Genomic DNA, 21386 nt, shown 5'->3' with positions numbered 1-21386 from the left:
CAGCGTCCCGGAGTCCTGGCCAATCGAGGCGCGACCCGGCCCTGGGGCTCGGCCAATCACAGTGAGGGCGTGGCCCAAGGGGGCGTGGCCGGGAAAGCAGAGGGAGGCGGCGGCAGAGCGCGCCGGGCCTACCGCGCCCCGTCATCGTGAGTGAAGCCGCCTGACTTATCTGCCGGCCGACGTCGTCTGGCAGGTTTGCTTTTGTACTGATTGCACACCGAGGTCACGGGGGCGCGGGGGGCCTCCTGGAAACTGCTCCTGCGCCCACATCCTCGCCCCGGGCCCGTTGGGCAGGCGGACTCCCTGCAGGCGAGGGCTGCAGCCAAGCTCCGCCCCCGAGGGGGTGCAGGTGAACCCCTGGCAGCCGCCTCCTCCACCTGCCCGGGTTGCATCTCAGGCGGAGGAAATCCCACCTCCCCTCACGGTTCTCCTCCTCTCGGCTCCGGAGAGTTAAAGCAGTGGCTCCAGCACGTATTGAATCCTCCTAGGTGTCACCAGGCGGTGTCAGTTGTTTATAATAGATGCCTGGCGGCTCCCTCGGCCTGCAAAGACTTCCTCCATCGCCTTCCCTCTGCTCTGAAGCCTTCATTCTCCCTACTTGAAACTTGAAAACTTGAGTGATTTTTGGAGCAGGCTTTGAGGTGAACACGCCTAGCCGTGTCTCGAGAGGAGGGTTGAGAATCAGGAAAACAGTCGTGGAAAGACAGCGAACAGGGGATAACGTCAAAGCTCTTCACCTGGACAATGGGCTCTTGAAACGGGGAAATGGAGGACTCTGGACTTTGTCAGCCACTGATCTGATGAGCTTAGGAGGGAGAAAGGTTATTCCCTTCTTGATGTTTCCCTCTCGCTTGTAAAAGGTGATGTGCCATCACTCTTGGAGGTGGTTTCCCACTTGATCTGGCATCTTGCAGGAACTCGATGTGCTAAAACTGGACTATTCCTTGGGATTATGACTGCAGTACTTGATTGAGGATCCGCTTTAAACATGCCTTGTGTATAAATAGTGATAAACTAGTCAAGAGGTTGGGGTTGCCCAACTGGACCTGATACACTAACTATACTGTAGGAGTCACTGCTCATGGAAGCCATTGATGAGGACCTCTCTCTTTTCTCGGAGCATTAATGTCCTGGAAAAGGATCTGGCACAGGTTTTGATTCATGCTTGTTATGTTCATTTTTTTTTCTTTACAGTCACTTAGTGGTTAAGACTGCTGGTAGCTTAGAAAGTTTTTAACAGATAGTTCCCTGCCCCGACAAAAGGCATCAGGTTAAGATATGAAGGCATCAAGCATGTTGCAGTAAACATCATTTCAGAGCTCACAGTGTAGCCCAGGAATTACGGTATTTGGAGTAGCTATGGAGAAAGATCTGACCTTGCAGAGATCCTACCTTACTGGTGCCAGCTTTCAAACCAAGTCAGTGAATTAAGTCAACCTGCAAATCCTAAAAATGCCAAAATGTTGCATCTGGTTAAATGATGTAGAAGAGTTTATTTGCCTTGTTTACCTACCCTTCCCTGCAGCGTCTGCAGGGATGAAGATAGAATAAATTTAACATTTCGTTTCTATCATTTAAACAAAAAGAATGAAGAATTCCTGTCACTCAAGATTTTGTAGAAAAAAGAAACCAGCACAACAGTAATGAAAATTGCGCACATTTTTAAACACCAAGAGTAAAGTGCTTTTGCATACTATTATGAACTAGCGTCTCTGTGTTTACATATGTACTCGCAGTATGATGAATAGTATATTCAACTAAAATCTAATAGGTTTTGATTTGCTAGGATGCAATGGATAAAGAGAGTTTGCTTTAGTTCCTTAGCACATTGCTGTTCTTAAGTTCCCACTGATGGAAGTTATTCTTCCTAGCCAGGCTGATGTGTTACCTTTGTCCCTTTAATCAGGAAGTATCTCACCTAGCTTATTTAGAACCATAAAGTTATTTCAGCACACACCTTGTTCGATACAACTGCTCACAGGTTATTTGGAAAAACAGAACAAAGGTAGTATCCAGAACTCCCAACCAGTCAGACCATTGTAGACTAAATGTCCCCAATTCATCATTCCTTCTTACAACCACATCCTTGCAATAGCCTCAAGGTAGTATTATTTGCCCATCCTTTGACTTTGAACTTGGCCAGGTGGCTTGCTTAGGTTAATGGCAAGTAGGCAGATTTAACAGTGTGTCAGTTTTGAGTATAGGTCTTAAGATTTTAGTGTTTTCTCCTTGTGTCACTGTCCAGTTAGCTGACTTGCCCAAGGAAAATGAGATATGTAAAGCTGAGTCATGCTAGTTAACCCATGGACCTGCAAGGAAAAGCAGAGCCAGGTGTGAGACTAAATGGTGGTTGCCACTTAAAAGCCTGAGTTTTGGAGTGGTTTGTTATGCAGCATCATTGTGGCAATAGCTAACTGATAAATTGCCTAACACTTCACCTTTTAACAAAAGTATAAAACAAGACAGGATTAAAGGTGTTGGTAGCTAAGGGAGATTACAGAGATGGCAGTCAAACAATAGTGTTTCTCAAACTCGAATGACCCTTTCAATGACATTCTTATAGATTCCTACTGTAACATTTAAAGGTTTTGAGACAGAAAAAGAGAGTGAGAACAGGGGAGGAGGAGGGAGCAGACTCCCCACTGAGGAGGGAGCTGGGCTCGGGGCTCCATCCCAAGACCCTGAATCCTGACCTGAGCTGAAGGCACGTGCTTAATTGACGGAGCCACCCAGGCGCCCCCTACTGCAGCATTTAAATTAGGTTAAATATCGGGCAGCCCCAGTGGCTCGGCGGTTTAGTGCCGCCTTCTGCCCAGGGATTGAGTCCCACATTGGGCTCCCTGCATGGAGCCTGCTTCTCCCTCTGCCTGTGTCTCTGCCTGTCTCTCATGAATAAATAAGATCTTTAAAAAATAATTAGGTTAAATATCTACATATATAAAACTATATATTTATGTATATGTAATTATATACATTTCCTAAATGTATAGTTCTTTGAACCTCAAAACCTAATCACATACAAATGCAGTTACAGGATTTCCTTCTCCTTTGGTGCCCATGGTTCTTGGTCACACCATTTCAAAGAATGAAGAGATCTATAGACCAGGAGAACAATGGTGGGCAGCAAAAGTTTATTGAGCCATAGTAAAGTGATAGTACAAAACTCCCGAAGAAGGGGACCCAAGAGGGCTGCCATTGGAGTTTCTAAGTCTAGAGTTTTATGGACTTGTTGGAGGGCTGTTTTAATCTGATTAACCCTCCCTGCACCTGTCATCCAATCGGACTTTTGTCATCTGTCACATGGGAAAGGGTAGAGGGCTCCTTCCAGAGTGGTGTAAAATCGTTTTAAGGGTTGTTTCCCCTTAGGGTGGGGCCCCTTGTCCTGCCCTGCCTCTCTTCAACTATCCTTCATCAATACTATAAAACTACTAATAATCAAATCAACATCTTAATGTAGTTACACAGAAATAAATCTGAGTGTTGCAGGACTATGCCACTGGTACAAGTTGCTACTATAACATGATAGAAGGTATCTTTGACCAAACCTTATGTTCTGCAAAATTGCACACTGAAAACATAGGGCTTCTGGGAAAAACTGGGTGAAGGCAAAACTCATTTTTCTGGTCCTGAGACACAAAGATGTTGGTTGAGCTCTGAGCCAAGGAGCTCTCGCTTTCATCTCATCAATTTTTGAAAAATCCTCACTTGGGACCATGGCATACAGTAGCAAGGTCTCCTGTTTTTTCTTAGCAGCTCTCAAATCATTAACCACGAGTCATTAAACTGTTTAGTACCAAAGTAATCCTGTTTAGTCCAGATCCATTCAGGGGATGGCACGTCTTGTATTATTGCTAAGTACTGCCCACAGTCAAAGCCAGGACCACAGTAAGCTACTTAAGAGGTAAATAAGGAACGTGACTGGAGGGAGGTGAACTGCAACCAATGTTATGACTGAGGCTAGTGACCAGAGGCTTCAGAATCCCCTTAATAGGTGGCTTATAAATGATGAGAGCAGGGAGCCTCCTGACTAGCATGGCAACAGCTTCCCTGGATCTTAAGTGTGGAGAAGAAAAATGGACTTGTTTTAGTTGTCCTATCAGAAACAGAAGTGTTGGGTAAATGTGCATTTACAGAAAGGCTCTGTGAAAGTATAGAAGGCAGCCTCATGGCCACTTAGGTCATGAAAGGTGCTGTAGAAGCTAAATTCTAATCCAGCCCAGGAAGATCTCTAAGACCACCCCCAACCCCACCCCACATCTTTCTGTTCTGATCCCATGTACACCTAGTAACATTCTAATCCCAAAGGGCATCTGGGTGAGGGGCACAGCAGAGCATGAATTGCAGTTATCTTCCTCTCAAATCAAATTCCAGTTTATAAATCCATCTACTGTGTATTTGGGTTAGTTCCTGGGTGCCTAAATGCCCCAGGCCTCAGGCAATCATTAAGAAACATCAAACTCCAAATCTGCTAAGGTGAGAATAAAACAAGAACACAGCAATCCACTCTGGTTTGAGCATCAGTAAGTGGATTACAGCAGACTGTTCTTGAAGGAGTTGACAGGCGCCAGGTAGATTTTAAGGAAGTGGTGAGAGGTTAAGGCTGGAAATCCTCTGGGGAGCATTGTCCTGATGGACAGCAACTGGGAACATACTGGAAGTGCAGCCCCAGGCCCCACGGGATCTTGCCATTTAAAAGGTGCCCTGAAGTTCACAGCACACTGGAGTTGTAAAGCACTGATTTAGGGTCATACTGAGGAAATCTAATGGCCAAGGTTTCCTGATACCCAAGTTCCATTTCCCTTCTGAACGCTCTACCCTCTTCTTTTCTTATAGTTGCTACTGCATGGGGGTTTAGCCCCACAGTGGCCCACGGTCCCATCTTCCCAGCCCGTCTTGTCAGCTCCTTGAAAATCAAACTCTTTCTTGTCTTATCCATCTTGTGCACACTTTATAAGAACAGCCAATCAGCCCATGAGCAATCACTCACAACCGTTCAGGGGTCTAAGAGGAGTGTTTCTCACATTTTGAATCTCCCAGGGAGCTTTAAGAAAAACCCAGAACATCAGATGAAAACATGGATGAAGGTGCTCACCTCCACCACCTTGTTCCTGAGATGAGCCTAAACAGGGTGTGAGAAATATAACAAAGTGTATTTGTATACTGCTTACTAGGCCAAGACACCCCACCCCCACCCCCAACCATGTCCTGCCTGCTGTCTCTGCTCAGATTCCAAAAAGCAGAAGTTGAATTCCCCTATAATTATTCCAATCAGTAATTAAAGACTGGCTGCCGCCTTTAATGAAGCTGTTGTTATTCTTTCTATGGGGAAAAAAATGCACCAGAGACTGCACAGTCTTACTGATAACCACGGGCAGCAAATTATCTTGAGTTTTATTAAGAACTTAAAAATCTAAACATTTTAGAGAGGCCTGGGAAGCCTATCTAGAAACATTGACTTCTGTCATTTCCAACCTCCACATGTCCATACCTCACAGCACTGCACACCCACCCACCCCCGCCCGATGACAGACAGCTTGGCAGCACAGTGAATGTCACATTTTTACTATTTGTAGAAAACTGGCATTTAGATTTCAAAATTTATAGTATTACAAAATTACGGGCAGCAGTCTTAAGCATTTCAACAATGCCTATAAGCTCCACTTTGCTGACTCAAACAAGGTTATTATTCCAAGTTCAAAAAAACAGGACTTGTCCCAAGTAGGCATATTACGCATCCTGCAGATACTTGGGCCACACTGCTCAGGACCCATTTGTGACTGTGTCTTCTTCCATCTCCTCTTCACCATCATCAGTGGGGCCTAAAGAAAAACACAAAGCCAGATGTCATATTGATTTTAGAGCATGTGCTTACTCCATATGCGAGTGGCCATTCTGTGAAGCTACTGCCTGCTAGTTCCTCCACTAGGTACAAAAACCCAACAACACCTGCCCTCAAAGACCTTATAGTCCAGAGACTACCCATCTTTGGCAGGTATGGGAAGGGATGGTCAATTCCTAGGGAATGGGCCACAAAGGTGCTTTATAAAAGTCAAACTCCCTGCCTGACATTCTAATAACCCATTTTGGGTTGATAATTCATTTTTTGTGAAGCTTACTTTGTTTTGTTCTTACCATTACCATAAAATGGCAAAGAAAATGGGAATACTCAGTGCCTTTAGGGTCTCTAAATTAGAGAAAATTTGGCAACAACCAAAGTCTTATATTTGCTCATCAATTTATGACAGACACTCTGGCCAATGTATTCTGAAAAAGGAAATGTTTTAACTCTGTCACGGTTTGGAAAAATTAGTCTTGTTTAAGCCCACTGCTTCTACAGTTAGCCCCAACATCAGTTTTCTTGATACCAAACTACCAAGATAAGAATGTCAGTCAAGTTTTGGCAAACTCAGAAGCCTAGGCCCACTGAAATCTACAGAGTACCCTGAACCATGTCCACCTTCCTCTCCCCAGTTAACTTCCAGATCACAGTGAAAATTCCAAGAGATCCTAAAGGCCCAAATGAAACATATTAGGGAAAACAAATAAACTCAATATTTCTGTCATATGACAATCACAATAAGCAACCTGAAACCACTGAGCCTTGAAAACCTTTGACAGACTTCCAATGCTCTCAGAAGATCGCATCTGTTACAGTCTGCAGGTACCTGTGTGGCCTACTGCATGCTTTCTCTGTTGGCTCGTCTCACCACGTTCTCCCTGTGCCTTGAACTTCACTCATACTGGCCTCTTTCAGTAAAAGTGTGCAAGGCTCCTATTTGCCATAGGTGCTTTTGTCTGTGCCCTTCCCCCACCCACTTTGCCACTAGAATGCCACTCTGCTTTTGTTTAGTTCAGCAATTCACAAACGCCTTAGTTTTAGGACACAAAGAGCTTTTGTTTATGTACATTTATCAATACAGTATTAAATTCACCAACACTGTATTAGACATTAAAACAGTATTTTAAAAAACAGTAATTCGTTAAAAAAAAGTCTCTGCTACACATTAACTTTTATGTTTTTATAAAAAAAAGAACATTTTCCAAAACAAAAATATTAAGTGAGAAGCTTAGTATTATTTTATTTTATTTTTTTGCCTATCTCTGGAATGTCTGATGAAGAGCAGCCAGCTGGACCCTGGTAGGTACTGGCTTCATCAATCCACTGCTGCAATACATTGTTTTCACTGAAGGATATGAAGAAAATCGGCCTCACCCAGATGTGCAGCTAGGAAAGGAAGGAGTATTCTAACAGTCTTTGAGGACAATTGTGGGTTTTCCGAGTATATGCTAAAACTTGACAAAAGTGGTAGTTTCTGAAGGGTTAGTGTACAAGATGGAGCCTGAAACCTTATCAATAAACTTTCCATACTCTTACTTGAAAATCCATAGATGTATCTCATTTTCCTTAAAGTGACGAGTTTACTTCGTGTTCAAGAAGATGCCTGCCTCTCAATTAAAACCACTGCATGAGTGCAAGGAGACAACCGTCCAACTTAGGCATGTGCTCATGCACACCCCCCTCTTGCAACCCAGAATATCAAAAGATGTGCACTTAAAAGGTGGTATTTGATAACATTTATCTCTCTGCTTCACAAGGGAAGCAGTTATCTTACTGAGAGTCCACAGTAGTTTAGAATGATGACTACTAATATCCTTTGGGCCACTGCTTTGACCTGTGCCAAGACACCAGCAATTTTACCCACCACTACTCCTGCACCAGCATTGCAAATGTCAGTAATGGGGGAAAAAGCAAGTAACACACTAGTGTCATTATACAAAGTTCTCACCTCTGAGATGCCTGCAGGCTCAAGAGCTACATAGTGGGAACCACTGGTCTAATTAATGTCTTACTCATTTTTTGCTTCCGTTCAAACATGATTTGCTCAAGGGAACCTTCCCTGAGTTGCCAGGCGAGGTAGAAGCCCTCAGTTACATCCATATCAAAACTTATACTATGTGTTATGTTGAGTAGTTTTTACTTTACACCTCCAACATCCTGTCACAAAGTTGGCCTTCAAATATCAGAATAGCCAACGCTTACCGAAAATTTAGGCTAATGTTGTAAGTGCTATCTATGAACTGTCTTACTTATCCTCCCAAAAACCTTTTGAAGTTGTTACTATATGTTACTTCAAAATTTAAAATGAAGATATGGACTTAAAATTAAGTGAGGATGAAGAAATTCACCTAAAGATAGAGCCGGTGAGGCTAAGATCTGAGCTTCATGCTGTTTGCCCCCGAAGCTTGTGTTTCCAAGTAGTAAGGTATCTATCCTACACACACAGACACACATACACACGGGTCCAAATCTACAAGGTTACTCTAGTGTTCGGTTTCACTGCATGGCTGGGGAATAATGTATGTTTCAACTTTTACATCAAAAACTCTCAGAGTCCTATATCATAATATTCTACATCAAACAACTTCTCTTTGAAGAGCATATAGAGGGATTTCGTGTACGTTGATGCAAGCATTTCTGGGGTCATAGCATCTGAACTGTTTTGGAATCACTTCAAGTATAACATTAATTTATTTGGAAGTCATGTCCTGACCTGATCTGCGTTCTCTGCCAGGTATCTGACCGGACTGTAGCAAGCCCTTCAGCCGCTCCACCTCAGCCAGGGTTGACGCATTTGCTATAGCATTCTGGAGGACAGAAAACAATGGACATGACCAGTTTATTGCATCTAAGTGTCAATCACACAGAAAACCCTACAGAAGTCCACGGCAACTCTGTGAGGTGGACTATTATACAGTTGTGCTGGGGTAAGAATTTTATCGTCATGTTGAAATCAAACCAAATCATAAATTCCCCAAATTGGTAGATGGATGTGGACCCTCTTACAAGAGAGAAAATAATCATTGCACATGTCCTAACAATTTAGTGAATTAAAGCACCTTTTTGGAACTATGTTACTGGATAATCTAGGAAGCAGTATTATGAAATTAGGATTTCCCATGATTAACTAACAGATCTTTCAGACAGCAAATCTTTGAAAAGCTAAGGCAAACACTGAGACAACATGCTAAGGTAATTTAACTATTTAAAAAAAAAAAAATAGATCCTGGGAAAATGACAAAGAACCAGAGCTGCCTCTGCTTTGACTGGCTCATGTAAATAATTCAAGTCAAAATCAGGTAGTAACTTTAAGCTAGTTCCTTCCTTACACGGAACATAGCAGGAACCTAACTCTTGTGGGGTTGTGGGGTGGGGTGGGGTGGGGTGGGGGAAGACACTACAATGTTTAGAATTTGGTCAATTACATATTTCATGTCCTAAAACCCACGGCAACTCTTTCCAGTCCAAGAGTCCTAACCCGTTATTACCTTGATTGCTTCTACATCCCCTGGAGATGGCCCACCTTTCTTTTTGTCAGTTGGCAAACCAGCACCTGGATTGAAACTTGGGAGGGGAAAGGAGAGGGAAGAATGCAACTGTTAAATCCAGACAAGGGAAACTGCTTCTCTTTTACTTTCAAAAAAAGCTTTTGAAAGTAATTCAACCAGTGTAGTATCTTATCTTTGTTAACAAACTGATACAAGAAACTCCCTCCTTCAGAAACACCACCCAGTTCATCTTCCTATAGAGAAGAAGCAGGAAGTATACAATGTCGCATTAAGACTGAACATGGAAGTATTTGCTAACCTGATGGAAATCTCATGTGATGTGTGGACCAGTGATGGTCACGGGGCTATCATCACACGAATTCAATACTGTGTTAGTCACAGGTGTTTTGTTTAATTCTGTAGGAGGGCAAAAAGCCAGACAGATAGTGTTTCTGAAGGTGAAGTGGAGTGAAGTTGGATTATCTGTATCTTACGTTTTGCTTCTCCTGGCAATATCCTTTGCAAGTTGTGCACCCCGTTTGCCCTTGAACATTTTCTCTGCTTCCTGACGCTCCTACAGCAACACCACACACAGAGTTAATGGAAATAGGAATACCACATGCATTTAAATGCATTCCTCAGAAAACATGGAAGGAAACTCTCCTGAAACACTCGGGGCTGGTAAAAATACCAAAAAGCCAATTTCAAATTAAAAGGAGACAAATGGCCTTGCCTTCTCTGGTGAAAGCTCCCTGAAGAAAGTTCCCCCTCCTAGTTTCGAGGAGGGGGTCTGGAGGAACTAAGAATGTTTAAAAAGAAAAAACAAAAAACACAAACCACACACAAACCAAAAACACACCTAGTAAAGAGAAAATCATTCTAACAATTACAGCTGCTGAAAAATGGATTATACTAAGGTCCCCACAGGGGAGTGGATCTAAACGATCTGTTGTTGATGGTGCTCATGGTTGCTCTGATATTGTACTACCTCTGAATGACCAACACTACCATGTAAGACAGCTTTAACTCAAAGTCCTGCTATATAAACTCTGCTATGAAAAATAAAGGACTTAACATTTTCCTTCCCACATTTTTATTACAAACCAATAGGAAAACTCATTAGGCAATTAAAAAAAAATCAGTAACAAAAGTATAAAATGAAACACACGAATCTACAATGACTTATAACCCACAGAACAATACTTACTTTTAGTTTCACTTTCTGGAAATCCAGTACTCTGACTTGCGGAACTTTATAAATTACATACAGTCTATAATGCTTCTTGTTTGTTACAGGATTTCTCAGAATACTACAAGAAAAGGAATAACATAATGCCAATCTTACTCACAGTGCAGCATTCAACAGGTCCATTTTAATGGAATCAGATGAGTCAATTTTGTCATGTTGCAGAGTTATTAAATTCACATTGGGGAGGTTTCACATTTTCAGTCCTTGTTTTTCAAAGGTCCTTCTTACTAACTGTTTGCTCTAAGATCAAGGCTGGTAATGGTGCTATTATAAAGGACTTAACTGTCACCACCACAGATCATTTCCATACCTTAGGTAAGTCAGTGATTTGAGAGATGCCAAAGGGTCTAGGTCACCCTGTAAAAGAAATGGCCAGAGGTAAGAATATGAATACCATAGGCTATTCTGATACTCTGATATGGCAGATGCCTTTGGAACAGGGACTCCTATCTTTTATTTCTTTAATGCCCTAGCACCTAGCACAATACTAGCACATCACCGATGCTTAGTAAATTACTGACTAAACTGTTAAGTAGATTTGAACTTCTTAAACTGAAAATCCTAGCCATAACAGCTTCTGTCTCAATATTAAGAGACCCCTCCCCCTCAAAAAAATTATATGTCCTGTAGCAAGCTCAAAAGGGCTAGACTTTAAAGGAATTATTTAGAAAAGAAATATATTAAAGTTTATGTGACTTCAGAGCAAATTATTCACACAAGGAACCTCAAACTGGATCTTGGGGTAAGGCGGTTTTTACCACTAGTACCTGGACATGCCTGGTGGTGACACAGGCATATCATCGTTGAGGCCTGGCACCTTTATTCAAGGTTCCCTCAAACTGCTTTAGATAATTATTCAAGGACAAAGAGTATAGGGGGAAGAAAAAGGACACAATTATGGGATAAAGGCAAGTTAGTTTTTGATTCTTTCCAAATTATCACATAAGATACAGCTCAACAAGGATAGCAAAACCAAAAGCCTATGGTCAACAACTACAATTAACCTAGACGAAAAGGCATTCTGGCAAGAATCCTAGCAGGTAGAGACAGACCATTGTGAGAGCTGCAAGACTGGCTTGGGAGCCAGCATTTGTACAGGAAGCAACAGCAGGACAGCAGAAAGGCTTGTGACAAATGTGAATACCCCAAAATGACCAAGAGTTCAGTCTGAGAACAGCAGCCAATAGCTATGTATCTTCCAATAAGGAGTACATTAAGTCCTGAAGCAGCTGGGCAATTCTGGCCCTCATTCTTCGTACTAAACACAAATGGTATCCTTTCCAGGACAAAGCCCTACAGTGAGGATAGACTGGTAGGACCAGACTGAAATTGAGGACAAGGCAAAAGGAATAATGAGAGAAAAGTACAGGGGTACAGAGTAGGAGTTCAGAAAATAGTCTGCCATTTTTATTTTATTTTTTTTAAGATTTTGTTTATTCATTCATGAGAGAGAGAGAAAGAGAGAGAGAGAGAAAGAGGCGGAGACACAGGCAGAGGGAGAAGCAGGCTCCATGCAGGGAGCCCGATGCAGAATCTCCAGGATCATACCCTGGGCTGAAGGCAGCGCCAAACTACTGGGCCACCAAGGCTGCCCCTGGTTGCTATTTTTAAAGGCTTCACAATCAACCATCAGAGGGAGCTCTAGAGCATGCTACTGGCATGTCACCCCTAAAAGGAATACACAAGATGACCTAAAAGAAGACAAAGACAAACATCGAATGATCTCACTCGTATGTGTAATCTAATAATTAAAGAAAAACGAACAACTCTCAGCAACACGGAGTTGAATGGTGGTTACTGGGAACCCTGGGTGGCGCAGTGATTTAGCGTGCCTGCCTTTGGCCCAGGGCGTCATCCTGGAGACCCGGAATCAAATCCCACGTCGGGCTCCTGGTGCATGGAGCCTGCTTCTCCCTCTGCCTATGTCTCTGCCTCTCTCTTTCTCTCTCTCTCTCTGTGTGACTATCATAAATAAATAAAAATTTTAAAAAATTAAAAAAAAAAAAAGAATGGTTACTAGAGGCTGAAGTGTGGGGGAGGAGGGGAAATGAGCTACTGATCAGAGTACAAACTTTCAGTTATAAGACAAGTAAGTTCTGTTTGACATGGGGACTATTTACTACTGTATACTTGAAATTCGCTGATAATAGATCTCAAGTACTCTTACCCTACAAATAAAAAAGTAAATACTTGAGTGATGAATATGTGAGTTTGGTAACAGTGACCACTTCAAAACTATACATCTATCAAAATCACACTTTGCATCTTAAATACATACAATTTTTATTTATCACTCAAACTTCAGTAAAGCTGCAAAAAAACAAAACAAAAAGGAACAACGAATGGCAACTTTTGTTACACAGAGACACAGAAACTGTGGAAAACAGTGTCTTGATGGGTTTCTTAAAGACAGAATTAAGTAAATAATATGTGGGGGGTTTGAAATGTTTAAGGTCACTATTGTTTAAGAAACTAGAGGTATTGGTTAACTCAAAACTGTAATAAATACGTATTTTAGTTCCTACAATACTAAGAATAGGAATGAGTAATTCCTACACTCTTAGGAAAAGAATGACAGAGAGACACACACAGAGACACACACACACACACACACACACACACACACACACACACAGAGTGAACACAGTAAAAGAGAGAAAAAGAAATGAATGATGAGTGGGTCAAACAATAACCTCCAGAAAAAGTGAGAAGACAAACTCAAATACACCAGTAATTAAATTAAATGTAAGCAGACCAAATACTTCATTTAAAAGAAAGACTTCAAACTGGATTTCACAAAACAATCTTATCATTCGCTGTTTTCAAGAGATAAATCTAAAACATAAGTTACAGTAAAGCCTGAAGTTAATTTCGGATAGAAAAAAATATACAAATACTAAATAAAAGAAAGCTTGTTTGGGCGTAATTACAGCAGATAAAATAAACAGGGTAAAATATCACTAAAAAAGATAAAGAGGAGCACGACACAATATTAAAAAGGTTAGTTTACCAGGAAGGTATTAACAATTTAAAATTTGTGTATATCAACTAAGAGAACTTCAAAATACATTACTAAAATACAACTCCCTGTCAAATCCAGGAAGATGTATGAGATTTTTTTTTTTTTTTAAGATTTTATTTATTTACTCATGAGAGACACAGAGATAAGCAGAGACACAGGCAGAGGGAGAAGCAGACTCCATGCAGGGAGCCCAATATGGGACTCGATCCCGGGACTCCAGAATCATGCCCTGGGCCAAAGGCAGATACTTAACCGCCAAGCCACCCAGGCGTCCCAATGTATGAGACTTTAACACACCTTTTCCAGTAACTGATAGCACAAACTCAGCTTTCATCTTTACAAACAGCTTTAAATATAAATACAATATACATAAAAATACAGCCTCTATCCTGGCACACATTTCCTTTGAATGTGCATTTTGGGTTGAAAATCTGGTATATTTTAGAAAAGACAGCCTGACCAGTCAGTGCTCTCTTACTTTTGGAGTTAAGTACTCCTTTAAGAATCCGAAGGAAGGGCAGCCTGGGTGGCTCAGTGGTTTAGCACCACCTTCAGCCCAGGGCGGGATCCCGGAGACCCAGGATCGAGTCCCACATAGGGCTCCCTGCATGGAGCCTGCTTCTCCCTCTGCCTGTGTCTGCCTCTGTCTCCATGAATAAATAAAATCATAAAAAAAAAAAAAAAAAAAAAAGGAAAAAAAAAAAAAGATGAGCTACAGAGTGGAAAAGGCTATTTAACTGAACGAGGCCCTGATCTTGAATTAAGAAGATAAAGGATGATGGATGATGAAAAAACTTTCTGGACTTTCTAAGTTGTAAGAGGCAAGTAGCACCTTTAATTCCTCCCCCAAATACACCCCCCTCACCCGGTTGGACTTACCAGTTCCACAAGACTATTGTTGGTGAGAATGAGTTCTGTCAGACAGGGTAGAGCCTGATCAAGTCCCTCACCTATACGGCTAAAATGAAAATAAAAGACTTCTGTAAAAGTGAAAAAAAAAGTAGGTAAGCTAACCATTTTATCTAAATCCTTGAACAGAAGATTTCAGACTCTAAAGGTGAAAGAACTTTAGAGATCTTTGTTCCACCACCCTATTTGACAGGGAAAATGAAGCATGAAAGGGAAAACCTTGTCTGGGGTCACAAGGTTAGTGGCGGAAGTGGGGTGATTTTAGAACCTACGCCTCCCAAGGGTTGCCTGGGGTTCCTTCCATCACCACACTATCTAGTGAAAGCTAAGAGAGGAAGAAACTCCCGTGTAGAACTTTTGTGCAGGTAGCACAGAAGTACAAGTGACTCTGCATTCACACCTCAGGTACACAACAAACAACAACTACATCAGGGAATGGTTAAATCCATAAGAAAAAATTTTTTTAAAGATTTTATTTATTCATGAGAGATAGAGAGAGAGTCCAAGACACAGGCAGGGGGAGAAGCAGGCTCCCTGTGGGGAGCTGGATATAGGACTTGATCCCAGAACCCTGGGATCACGACCTGAGCCAAAGGCAGATGCTCAACCACTGAGACACCCAGGTACCCCTGAAATACGACATTTTTAAAAAGCAAGTCATTGAGGTGCCTCAGTCAGTTGAGTGTCTGACTCCTGATTTTGGCTCAGGTTGTGATCTCAGGGTCTTGGTAGGGAGCCCTGTGCCAGGCTCCATGCTCACTGGAGAGTCAGCTTTGGATTCTCCCCTTTTGTCCCTCCCTCCCTCCACTTGCATCTGAGCATGTGTGTGCTCTCTCTAAAATAAATAATCTTTAAAAATAAAAAAATAAGAAAGTCACTACCTAATACTTCTTAAAAACATTGTCTATTGACTTTCAACAACTTTTTTTGATAGAATTTACTCAGAGATTGGGGATCCCTGGGTGGCTCAGCGGTTTAGCGCCTGCCTTTGGCTCAGGGAGCAATCCTGGAGTCCCGGGATCGAGTCCCATGTCAGGCTCCCGGTGAGGAGCCTTGCCTCTCCCTCTGCCTGTGCCTCTCTCTCTCTCTCTCTCTCTCTGTGTCTATGAATAAATAAATAAATAAAAATCTTAAATATATATATATATATATATATATATATATGTAAAATTCTAAACATCAGTTGTAAAGAAAAACAAATGGCAGAGGGTGTGAGTTAGAGACATTCATTCAGCCAAAAATATAACTGTTGGGGGTGCCAGGGTGGCTCAGTCAGTTAAGCGCCTGACTCTTGATTTCGGCCCAGGTCTCGATCTCAGGGTGCTGCAACAGAGCCCCACAAGGAGGTTTACACTCAGTGGGGAAGCTGCTTGAGGATTTCTCTCTCTTTGCACCACTCCCTGCTCTCAGGCATGGGCTTTCATTCCCTAAAATAAATCAGTCTATCTATCTATATAAAATTGTTGAACTTTACATATCTTCAAAATATAATCCCTCTGATAATTACAATTAGTTTTAGAAGCCAAAATATGCACAAAACAGAATATTTGCAATTTAAATATCTATTACCATAAATATATAAGTATTTCTGAACAAATGCAAATAAAAACAAGACCATTACCAAGTTAATCTATGGGCCTATATGGCAAAAGTGTAGCTTGTTTCTCATTTTAAAAAGAAATACATTAAAAAAAAAAAAAAAAAAGACATACATAGGTCAGCCCCACTGGCCCAGCAGTTTAGCGCTGCCTACAGCCCAGGGTGTGATCCTGGAGACCCGTGATGGAGTCCTGCATGGGGCTCCCTGCATGGAGCCTGCTTCTCCCTCTGCCTGTGTTGTGTCTCTGCCTCTCTCTCCAAGTCTCTCTTGAATAAGTAAATAAAATCTAAATAAATAAATAAATAAATAAGAATACGTAGGCTCAACTGGCAGTATATGTACTATGGCTTCTTCAGGGAATGCTGCAATATTTACTCTGGGGGGCGGGGGGAGAATTACTCTCCACTAGCAGACACTTACCATATTCTATTGTTGTTCACTAATAATGTTTTCAGCCTTCTCAACAAAGGAAAACCATCCAGTTTCCTGATTTCATTGTCAGAAAAATCAATAGCATCAAACTGGTCTAAGGTAGCACCCAGATTTTCAATGACAGGAATTTTATACCCTGCAAAGTAGAAGGAAAAAAAAAATACACAAGTATTGATATGGCTAAACGATACCTTAAAACCTTAGCAGTACTTCATGGTAATTTGACTCAAAGCTTCCATTTATTTAGAAAGTGTTTACCTGGTACCTGTGCTGTGCCAAACACTGTGCAAGTATCTGGCACATAAAATGAGGAACAAGGATCAGATGGCCCACTGCCACAGTCTAGGAGTGGACATGAAGTCAGTCATGACAACACCCGACACTTATTGATAGTAATATTGGTAGCTAACATTTGCAGGAGTATTTTTTAAGGTCCCTCACGCTGTTATAACCAAAGCTCCAGAAATAGGTAAATGGCATAATGAGAATTTACATTGTAAGCTGCTTTTTTGTCAGCGTCCAAGTCTTGTTCATACATTGTGGACAACAGCTCTTGACTCTGTTTGCATTCCCACAGGCCAGATTCATAAAACTTACCAGGATATCCTTGTGATCTCATGACAGTTCTCCCTTACTGTACACTTCCCCCAGCTCCAATTCAGAGTTGAAGGTCAACAGTTTATACACAATAATACATCACCCTGTGAACAATTCACCAAACCCTCACGAGTTTGTCTTAAATGGGCATAACTACTGTGCTAGGTGCTGGCGGAAGAAAGAAACGAATCCAAGCCAAGGTTAAAGTACATAATTCAGAGCAACAAGGGTTGTAGCAAAGCAAACGCTATATCAAAACAAGTAGCCTCAACACTCGATGCACTTCACGCTTAGATGGTTAAAGATCAATCTTCGCCAAGAGAGCGACACTTAATTTCAACAAAATGAAAGCAGTCTGGCTTTGTCAGCAAGGAATCCAAGCTTAAGGCAAAGCCCACAACAGTGCTGCACCTCAGACGGTGTTCTTCTGTGGAGCCAAATCTCAGGCCCAAATTGTATTCCCAGAGAAACTGCTCTTCACATCATTCCTAGAGTCATTTCCTTGATATGCTGATTAGACAGCTGCACTCCCAATTTCCCACCAAGCCTTTACTAAGGTTGAAATGGCTACGTGAATTTGAATAGTTCAGAGCTTCTACCGCCTTACACAGGGAACTTGTACTGCAAGCCTCTTTAAAACCTTTTTTTTTTCTTTCAGTATTTTACTTATTGATTTCAGAGAGAGAGAGAGAGAGAGAGAGAGAGATGGCACAAGCAGGGAGAGCAGCGGGCAGAGAAAGAGGGAGAAGCAGGCTCCCCTCGGAGCAGGGAGCCCAATGCGGGGCTGGATCCTAGGACCCCTGGGGATCAAAGACACTTAACCGACCGAACCACCCAGGTGCCCCTCAAATGCTTTGATAAAAGAGAAATATGGGACAACTGAAGGGAAGAGGGAAGAAATCTTGCGGAAGCAATCGCTTTTGTTCTCCGACGTCATTTCCCCCCTCGCAAATTACAGGTAACACGTTCTCTTACCTACGCTCGTCCCACAGTAACACCTGAACGTATTTACGAAGAACCAACCAGCCGCTGCGCACTAGCGTTACCAGCACGAACAACTTGCCAGCTCTCAAATAGTTGAGACTGAGAACTACGCCAAGCAAGGCCTGCCTGAGGCCCTCGGCTGTGGACCAGGAAGCGATCTACTGGCTGGGCGTGTGAGTAGGAACGAGGGTAACCCAAGGCTCAGAAGGGCCTAGGGATGGTCTCTGGCAGCACCGGGAAGACGCAGCCCCGGGCGGTGCTGCCACAGTCCGGCTCGGCGCCCACAAGGCAGGCCCGCGGGCCAAGCGCCGGCCCTCCGAGCACGCGGCTGGGCGCGAAGGCCCACCCACTCCTCGAGACTCACCCCGGAGATCCAGCTCGCGGTCCCGCACGGCGTTGGTGTACTGAGCCGCCTGCTCGATCAGCTCCGCCGTCAGCTTCACCATCCTGCTGCCTCCCGCTGCCGCTGCCGGTGCCGCGGCCCACCGGCTGCTTCCCGCCGCCTCCCGCCCGCCAGACTTCCCGGCGTACCCCGCGCCCCGCCGCCAGGCCTCACCAATCGCAGCCGGCGCATGCGCGCGCCGCTCGGCACCCAGGCCGAAGTAATCGATCGTGAGCCACGCCCACGATCTCGTTGTCTGCGGAGCTGCTGGAGCGCGCGGAACGTGTCTCGGGTTCTGGGTTTTTCCTTGGGGCGTGCTTGAAGGAGGGCCCCTGATTCCTGATGATGCTCTTGTCCGCAAGTTAAGCAAAATGTAATCGCACCCGAATAGAACTTTCTCATGCATCAATGCATTTTGAGGCGGGAGGAAACGCTGTGTCTGCCCTCGCCCCACCCAGGAGGGACGGGCACCCGGGGGATCCAGTGAAAGGTTCAGGACTTCAGGATTCCCGCCCCACCAGGGCAGGGTCGATCACAGCCCGCCCCGCTGGGATCGTCTTACCACCTAGCGCGCCCGACCCTGCCCCGCGCACAGTTCAGTTTTCGGTTAGGCTTGTGACCTCCAGGTATTTAAATATTTAACAGAAGCACGGGATACAGAAGAGTGCGCAAACCAGGAATCTGCAACGTGAAGAATACCCGCAGAGGGAGCGCACCTGCGTTGCTGCCTCCGGGTCCAGAAAAAAGAACACTTTTCCGAAAGCCTCCATCCCTTCCCAAAGGCAACCAGGAATCCCAACACCACAGATTAGTTTTTGCTTGCTTTTGATACAAATAGAGTCACGCAGCGTGCTCCCGTGCCTGGTGTCTTTGGTTTTGTGTTATAACTGGAATCCGTCCCAGGTTGCATCCAGCAATGGTTTGTTTACTTTTCGCTGCTGTGCAGAATCCCATGGTATATCTCAGACCACAATTTAGCCATTCTGCTGTTGATGGACATTAGGATCGTTTTGTCGTGGGGCTGTTCCGAATACCGCTATGCATTTTTGTTGTACGTGGATCCAATGCACACGTGTCCAAGTTTCTCCAGGAGTAGAGCTTCTGGGCATAGGGTATACTATCATCAATAAGTAATGCCTAACAGGCCAAGAGGCTGAAATAATACTAATATACATACTCTAGCTGTGTGCAAGAGGGTTTCCATCACTTCCAACCTCAGCCCCTTTAGTATTGCCAGTATAACTGTGGGGACTGGGGTGCATGGGTGGCCCAGTTGGCTAAGCGTGGGACTCTGGATTTCTGCTCAGGTCATGATCTCGGGTAGTGGAATGGAGCATGACCATTGGGCTCAGCGAGGAGCCTGCTTGGGATTCTCTCTCCCTCTCCCTCTGCTCCTCCCTGTGCATGCAAATTCTCTTTCAAATAATAGTAGGGCAGCCCTGGTGGCTCAGCGGTTTAGCGCCGCCTTCAGCCCGGGGCGAGATCCTGGAGACCCAGGATCAGGTCCCACATCAGGCTCCCTGAATGGAGCCTGCTTCTCCCTCTGCCTGTGTCTCTGCCTCTCTGTGTGTGTGTCTCTCATGAATAAATAAAGTCTTTAAAAAATAAAATAATAATAATAAAAACAAATAATATTAGTATAAAAAATAATTATGGGGATTCTTATGGATGTGTTGCACTATTGTTTTGATTAGCTTGTCTCTAATAACTAATGAAGTTGAGGACCTTGTCATGTATGGTGTCTATTCAGGTATCTTTTGCAAAGTGCCCATTCAAGTCTGTGGTCCGTTTTCTTTTCTTACTGGATTGTCTGACTTTTTTTTTTATTGATTAATGGGATTTCTTTATGTATGCTGGATGTGAGCACACTCTGAGGCCTCCTTTTGCACTTTTTTTTTTCTTTTGGTTAAAACTGCTTAAATACAAAAGAATTTGCAGAGACCAGAAATACTGTCCTTGTACAAGTCATCAATGCAGCAAACACAAATTATAGTCCATTATGTTCTGTTTAGGATAACATCCTATTCCCTAGATCACCAAATCATAATCTGGCTGCAATTCAAATCAAAAGGCTACTAAAGTAGCTTCCTCAACCCATTTTGCAGTGAGAACAAGGTTTCAAATGGTCCAGTTCAAGAGGAGTTCTCAGAGGAAAAGCTTAGCTCAGAAAGCCCTACGCATTGACTATCTTTTGTCCTCTTTTGTTGGGACAAAGTTTCACTGTGGTCATGTAGTCTGGGACAGAAAAAATTTTTCTGCTTACAGGCCTTTCCACTCTTTTTTTTTTTTTAAGATTTTATTTATTTATTCATGAGAGACCTAGAGAGAGGCAGAGACACAGGCAGAGGGAGAAGCAGACTCCGTGCAGGGAGCCCGACGTGGGACTCGATCCTGCGACTCCAGGATCAGGTCCTGGGCTGAAGGCGGCGCTAAACCTCTGAGCCACCCCAGGCTGCCTGGCCTTTCCACTCTTAATGGTATTGTTTGATGACTGGAAGTTTCTAATTTTTATGTAATTCAATTCATCTTTTCCTTTCTGGTTAGAGGGTTGTATGTCTGTGCATGTGCCCCCAAATATTTTGTTGCTGTTGTCTACTGGAGGCTTAATTGTTTTACCTTTCACACGTAGCTCTACCATCCCCCAGAATTCATTCCTTTTGAAATTTTTATTGAATTATGATATACTCACAGCAGAAGGCAAACCAAGCACACCCAAGTAACTGGCATCCGGATCAAGAACAGGACATTGCCACATTTGAGAAACTCCCTTCTTGTCCTTTTAGTCACACTCTTGCCCTAGTGGTAACCACGTCTTGCATAGATTGGTTTTGCTTAATTTTATATTTATGCAAATAAAATTGTGCCTTATGTATCTCTTGCTTAA

The 21386-nt window shown here is 43.2% G+C and overlaps 1 protein-coding gene and 1 long non-coding RNA gene across 3 annotated transcripts; one reads left to right on the top strand and one right to left on the bottom strand.

The window, feature by feature from the left end:
• Nucleotides 1-5355: 5355 nt before the first annotated feature.
• Nucleotides 5356-19154, bottom strand: SNRPA1 (small nuclear ribonucleoprotein polypeptide A'). Of its 2 annotated transcripts, none has more exons than XM_025437542.3 (9): nucleotides 18485-19154; nucleotides 16528-16675; nucleotides 14478-14556; nucleotides 10887-10933; nucleotides 10535-10637; nucleotides 9822-9901; nucleotides 9328-9403; nucleotides 8553-8646; nucleotides 5356-5819 (listed from the first exon to the last, which is right to left on the bottom strand). In XM_025437542.3, exons 1-9 carry the CDS (start codon nucleotides 18906-18908, stop codon nucleotides 5761-5763), a joined length of 1110 nt encoding a protein of 369 aa, XP_025293327.2. In that variant the 5' UTR covers nucleotides 18909-19154; the 3' UTR covers nucleotides 5356-5760. The 2 variants fall into 2 exon arrangements, with proteins under 2 accessions (XP_025293327.2, XP_048964351.1); XM_049108394.1 differs by having other exon boundaries at nucleotides 18677-19154.
• On the top strand, nucleotides 18735-21386 carry LOC118354257 (uncharacterized). Its single transcript, XR_004814418.2, has 2 exons — nucleotides 18735-18875; nucleotides 19148-21386. It is a non-coding gene; the product is annotated as an uncharacterized LOC118354257 (long non-coding RNA).

The sequence above is a fragment of the Canis lupus genome, chromosome 3 (assembly GCF_003254725.2).
Source record: "Canis lupus dingo isolate Sandy chromosome 3, ASM325472v2, whole genome shotgun sequence".
In the NCBI taxonomy this organism is placed as follows: Eukaryota; Metazoa; Chordata; class Mammalia; order Carnivora; family Canidae; genus Canis; species Canis lupus.
This window is presented reverse-complemented; position numbering and strand designations above follow the sequence as displayed.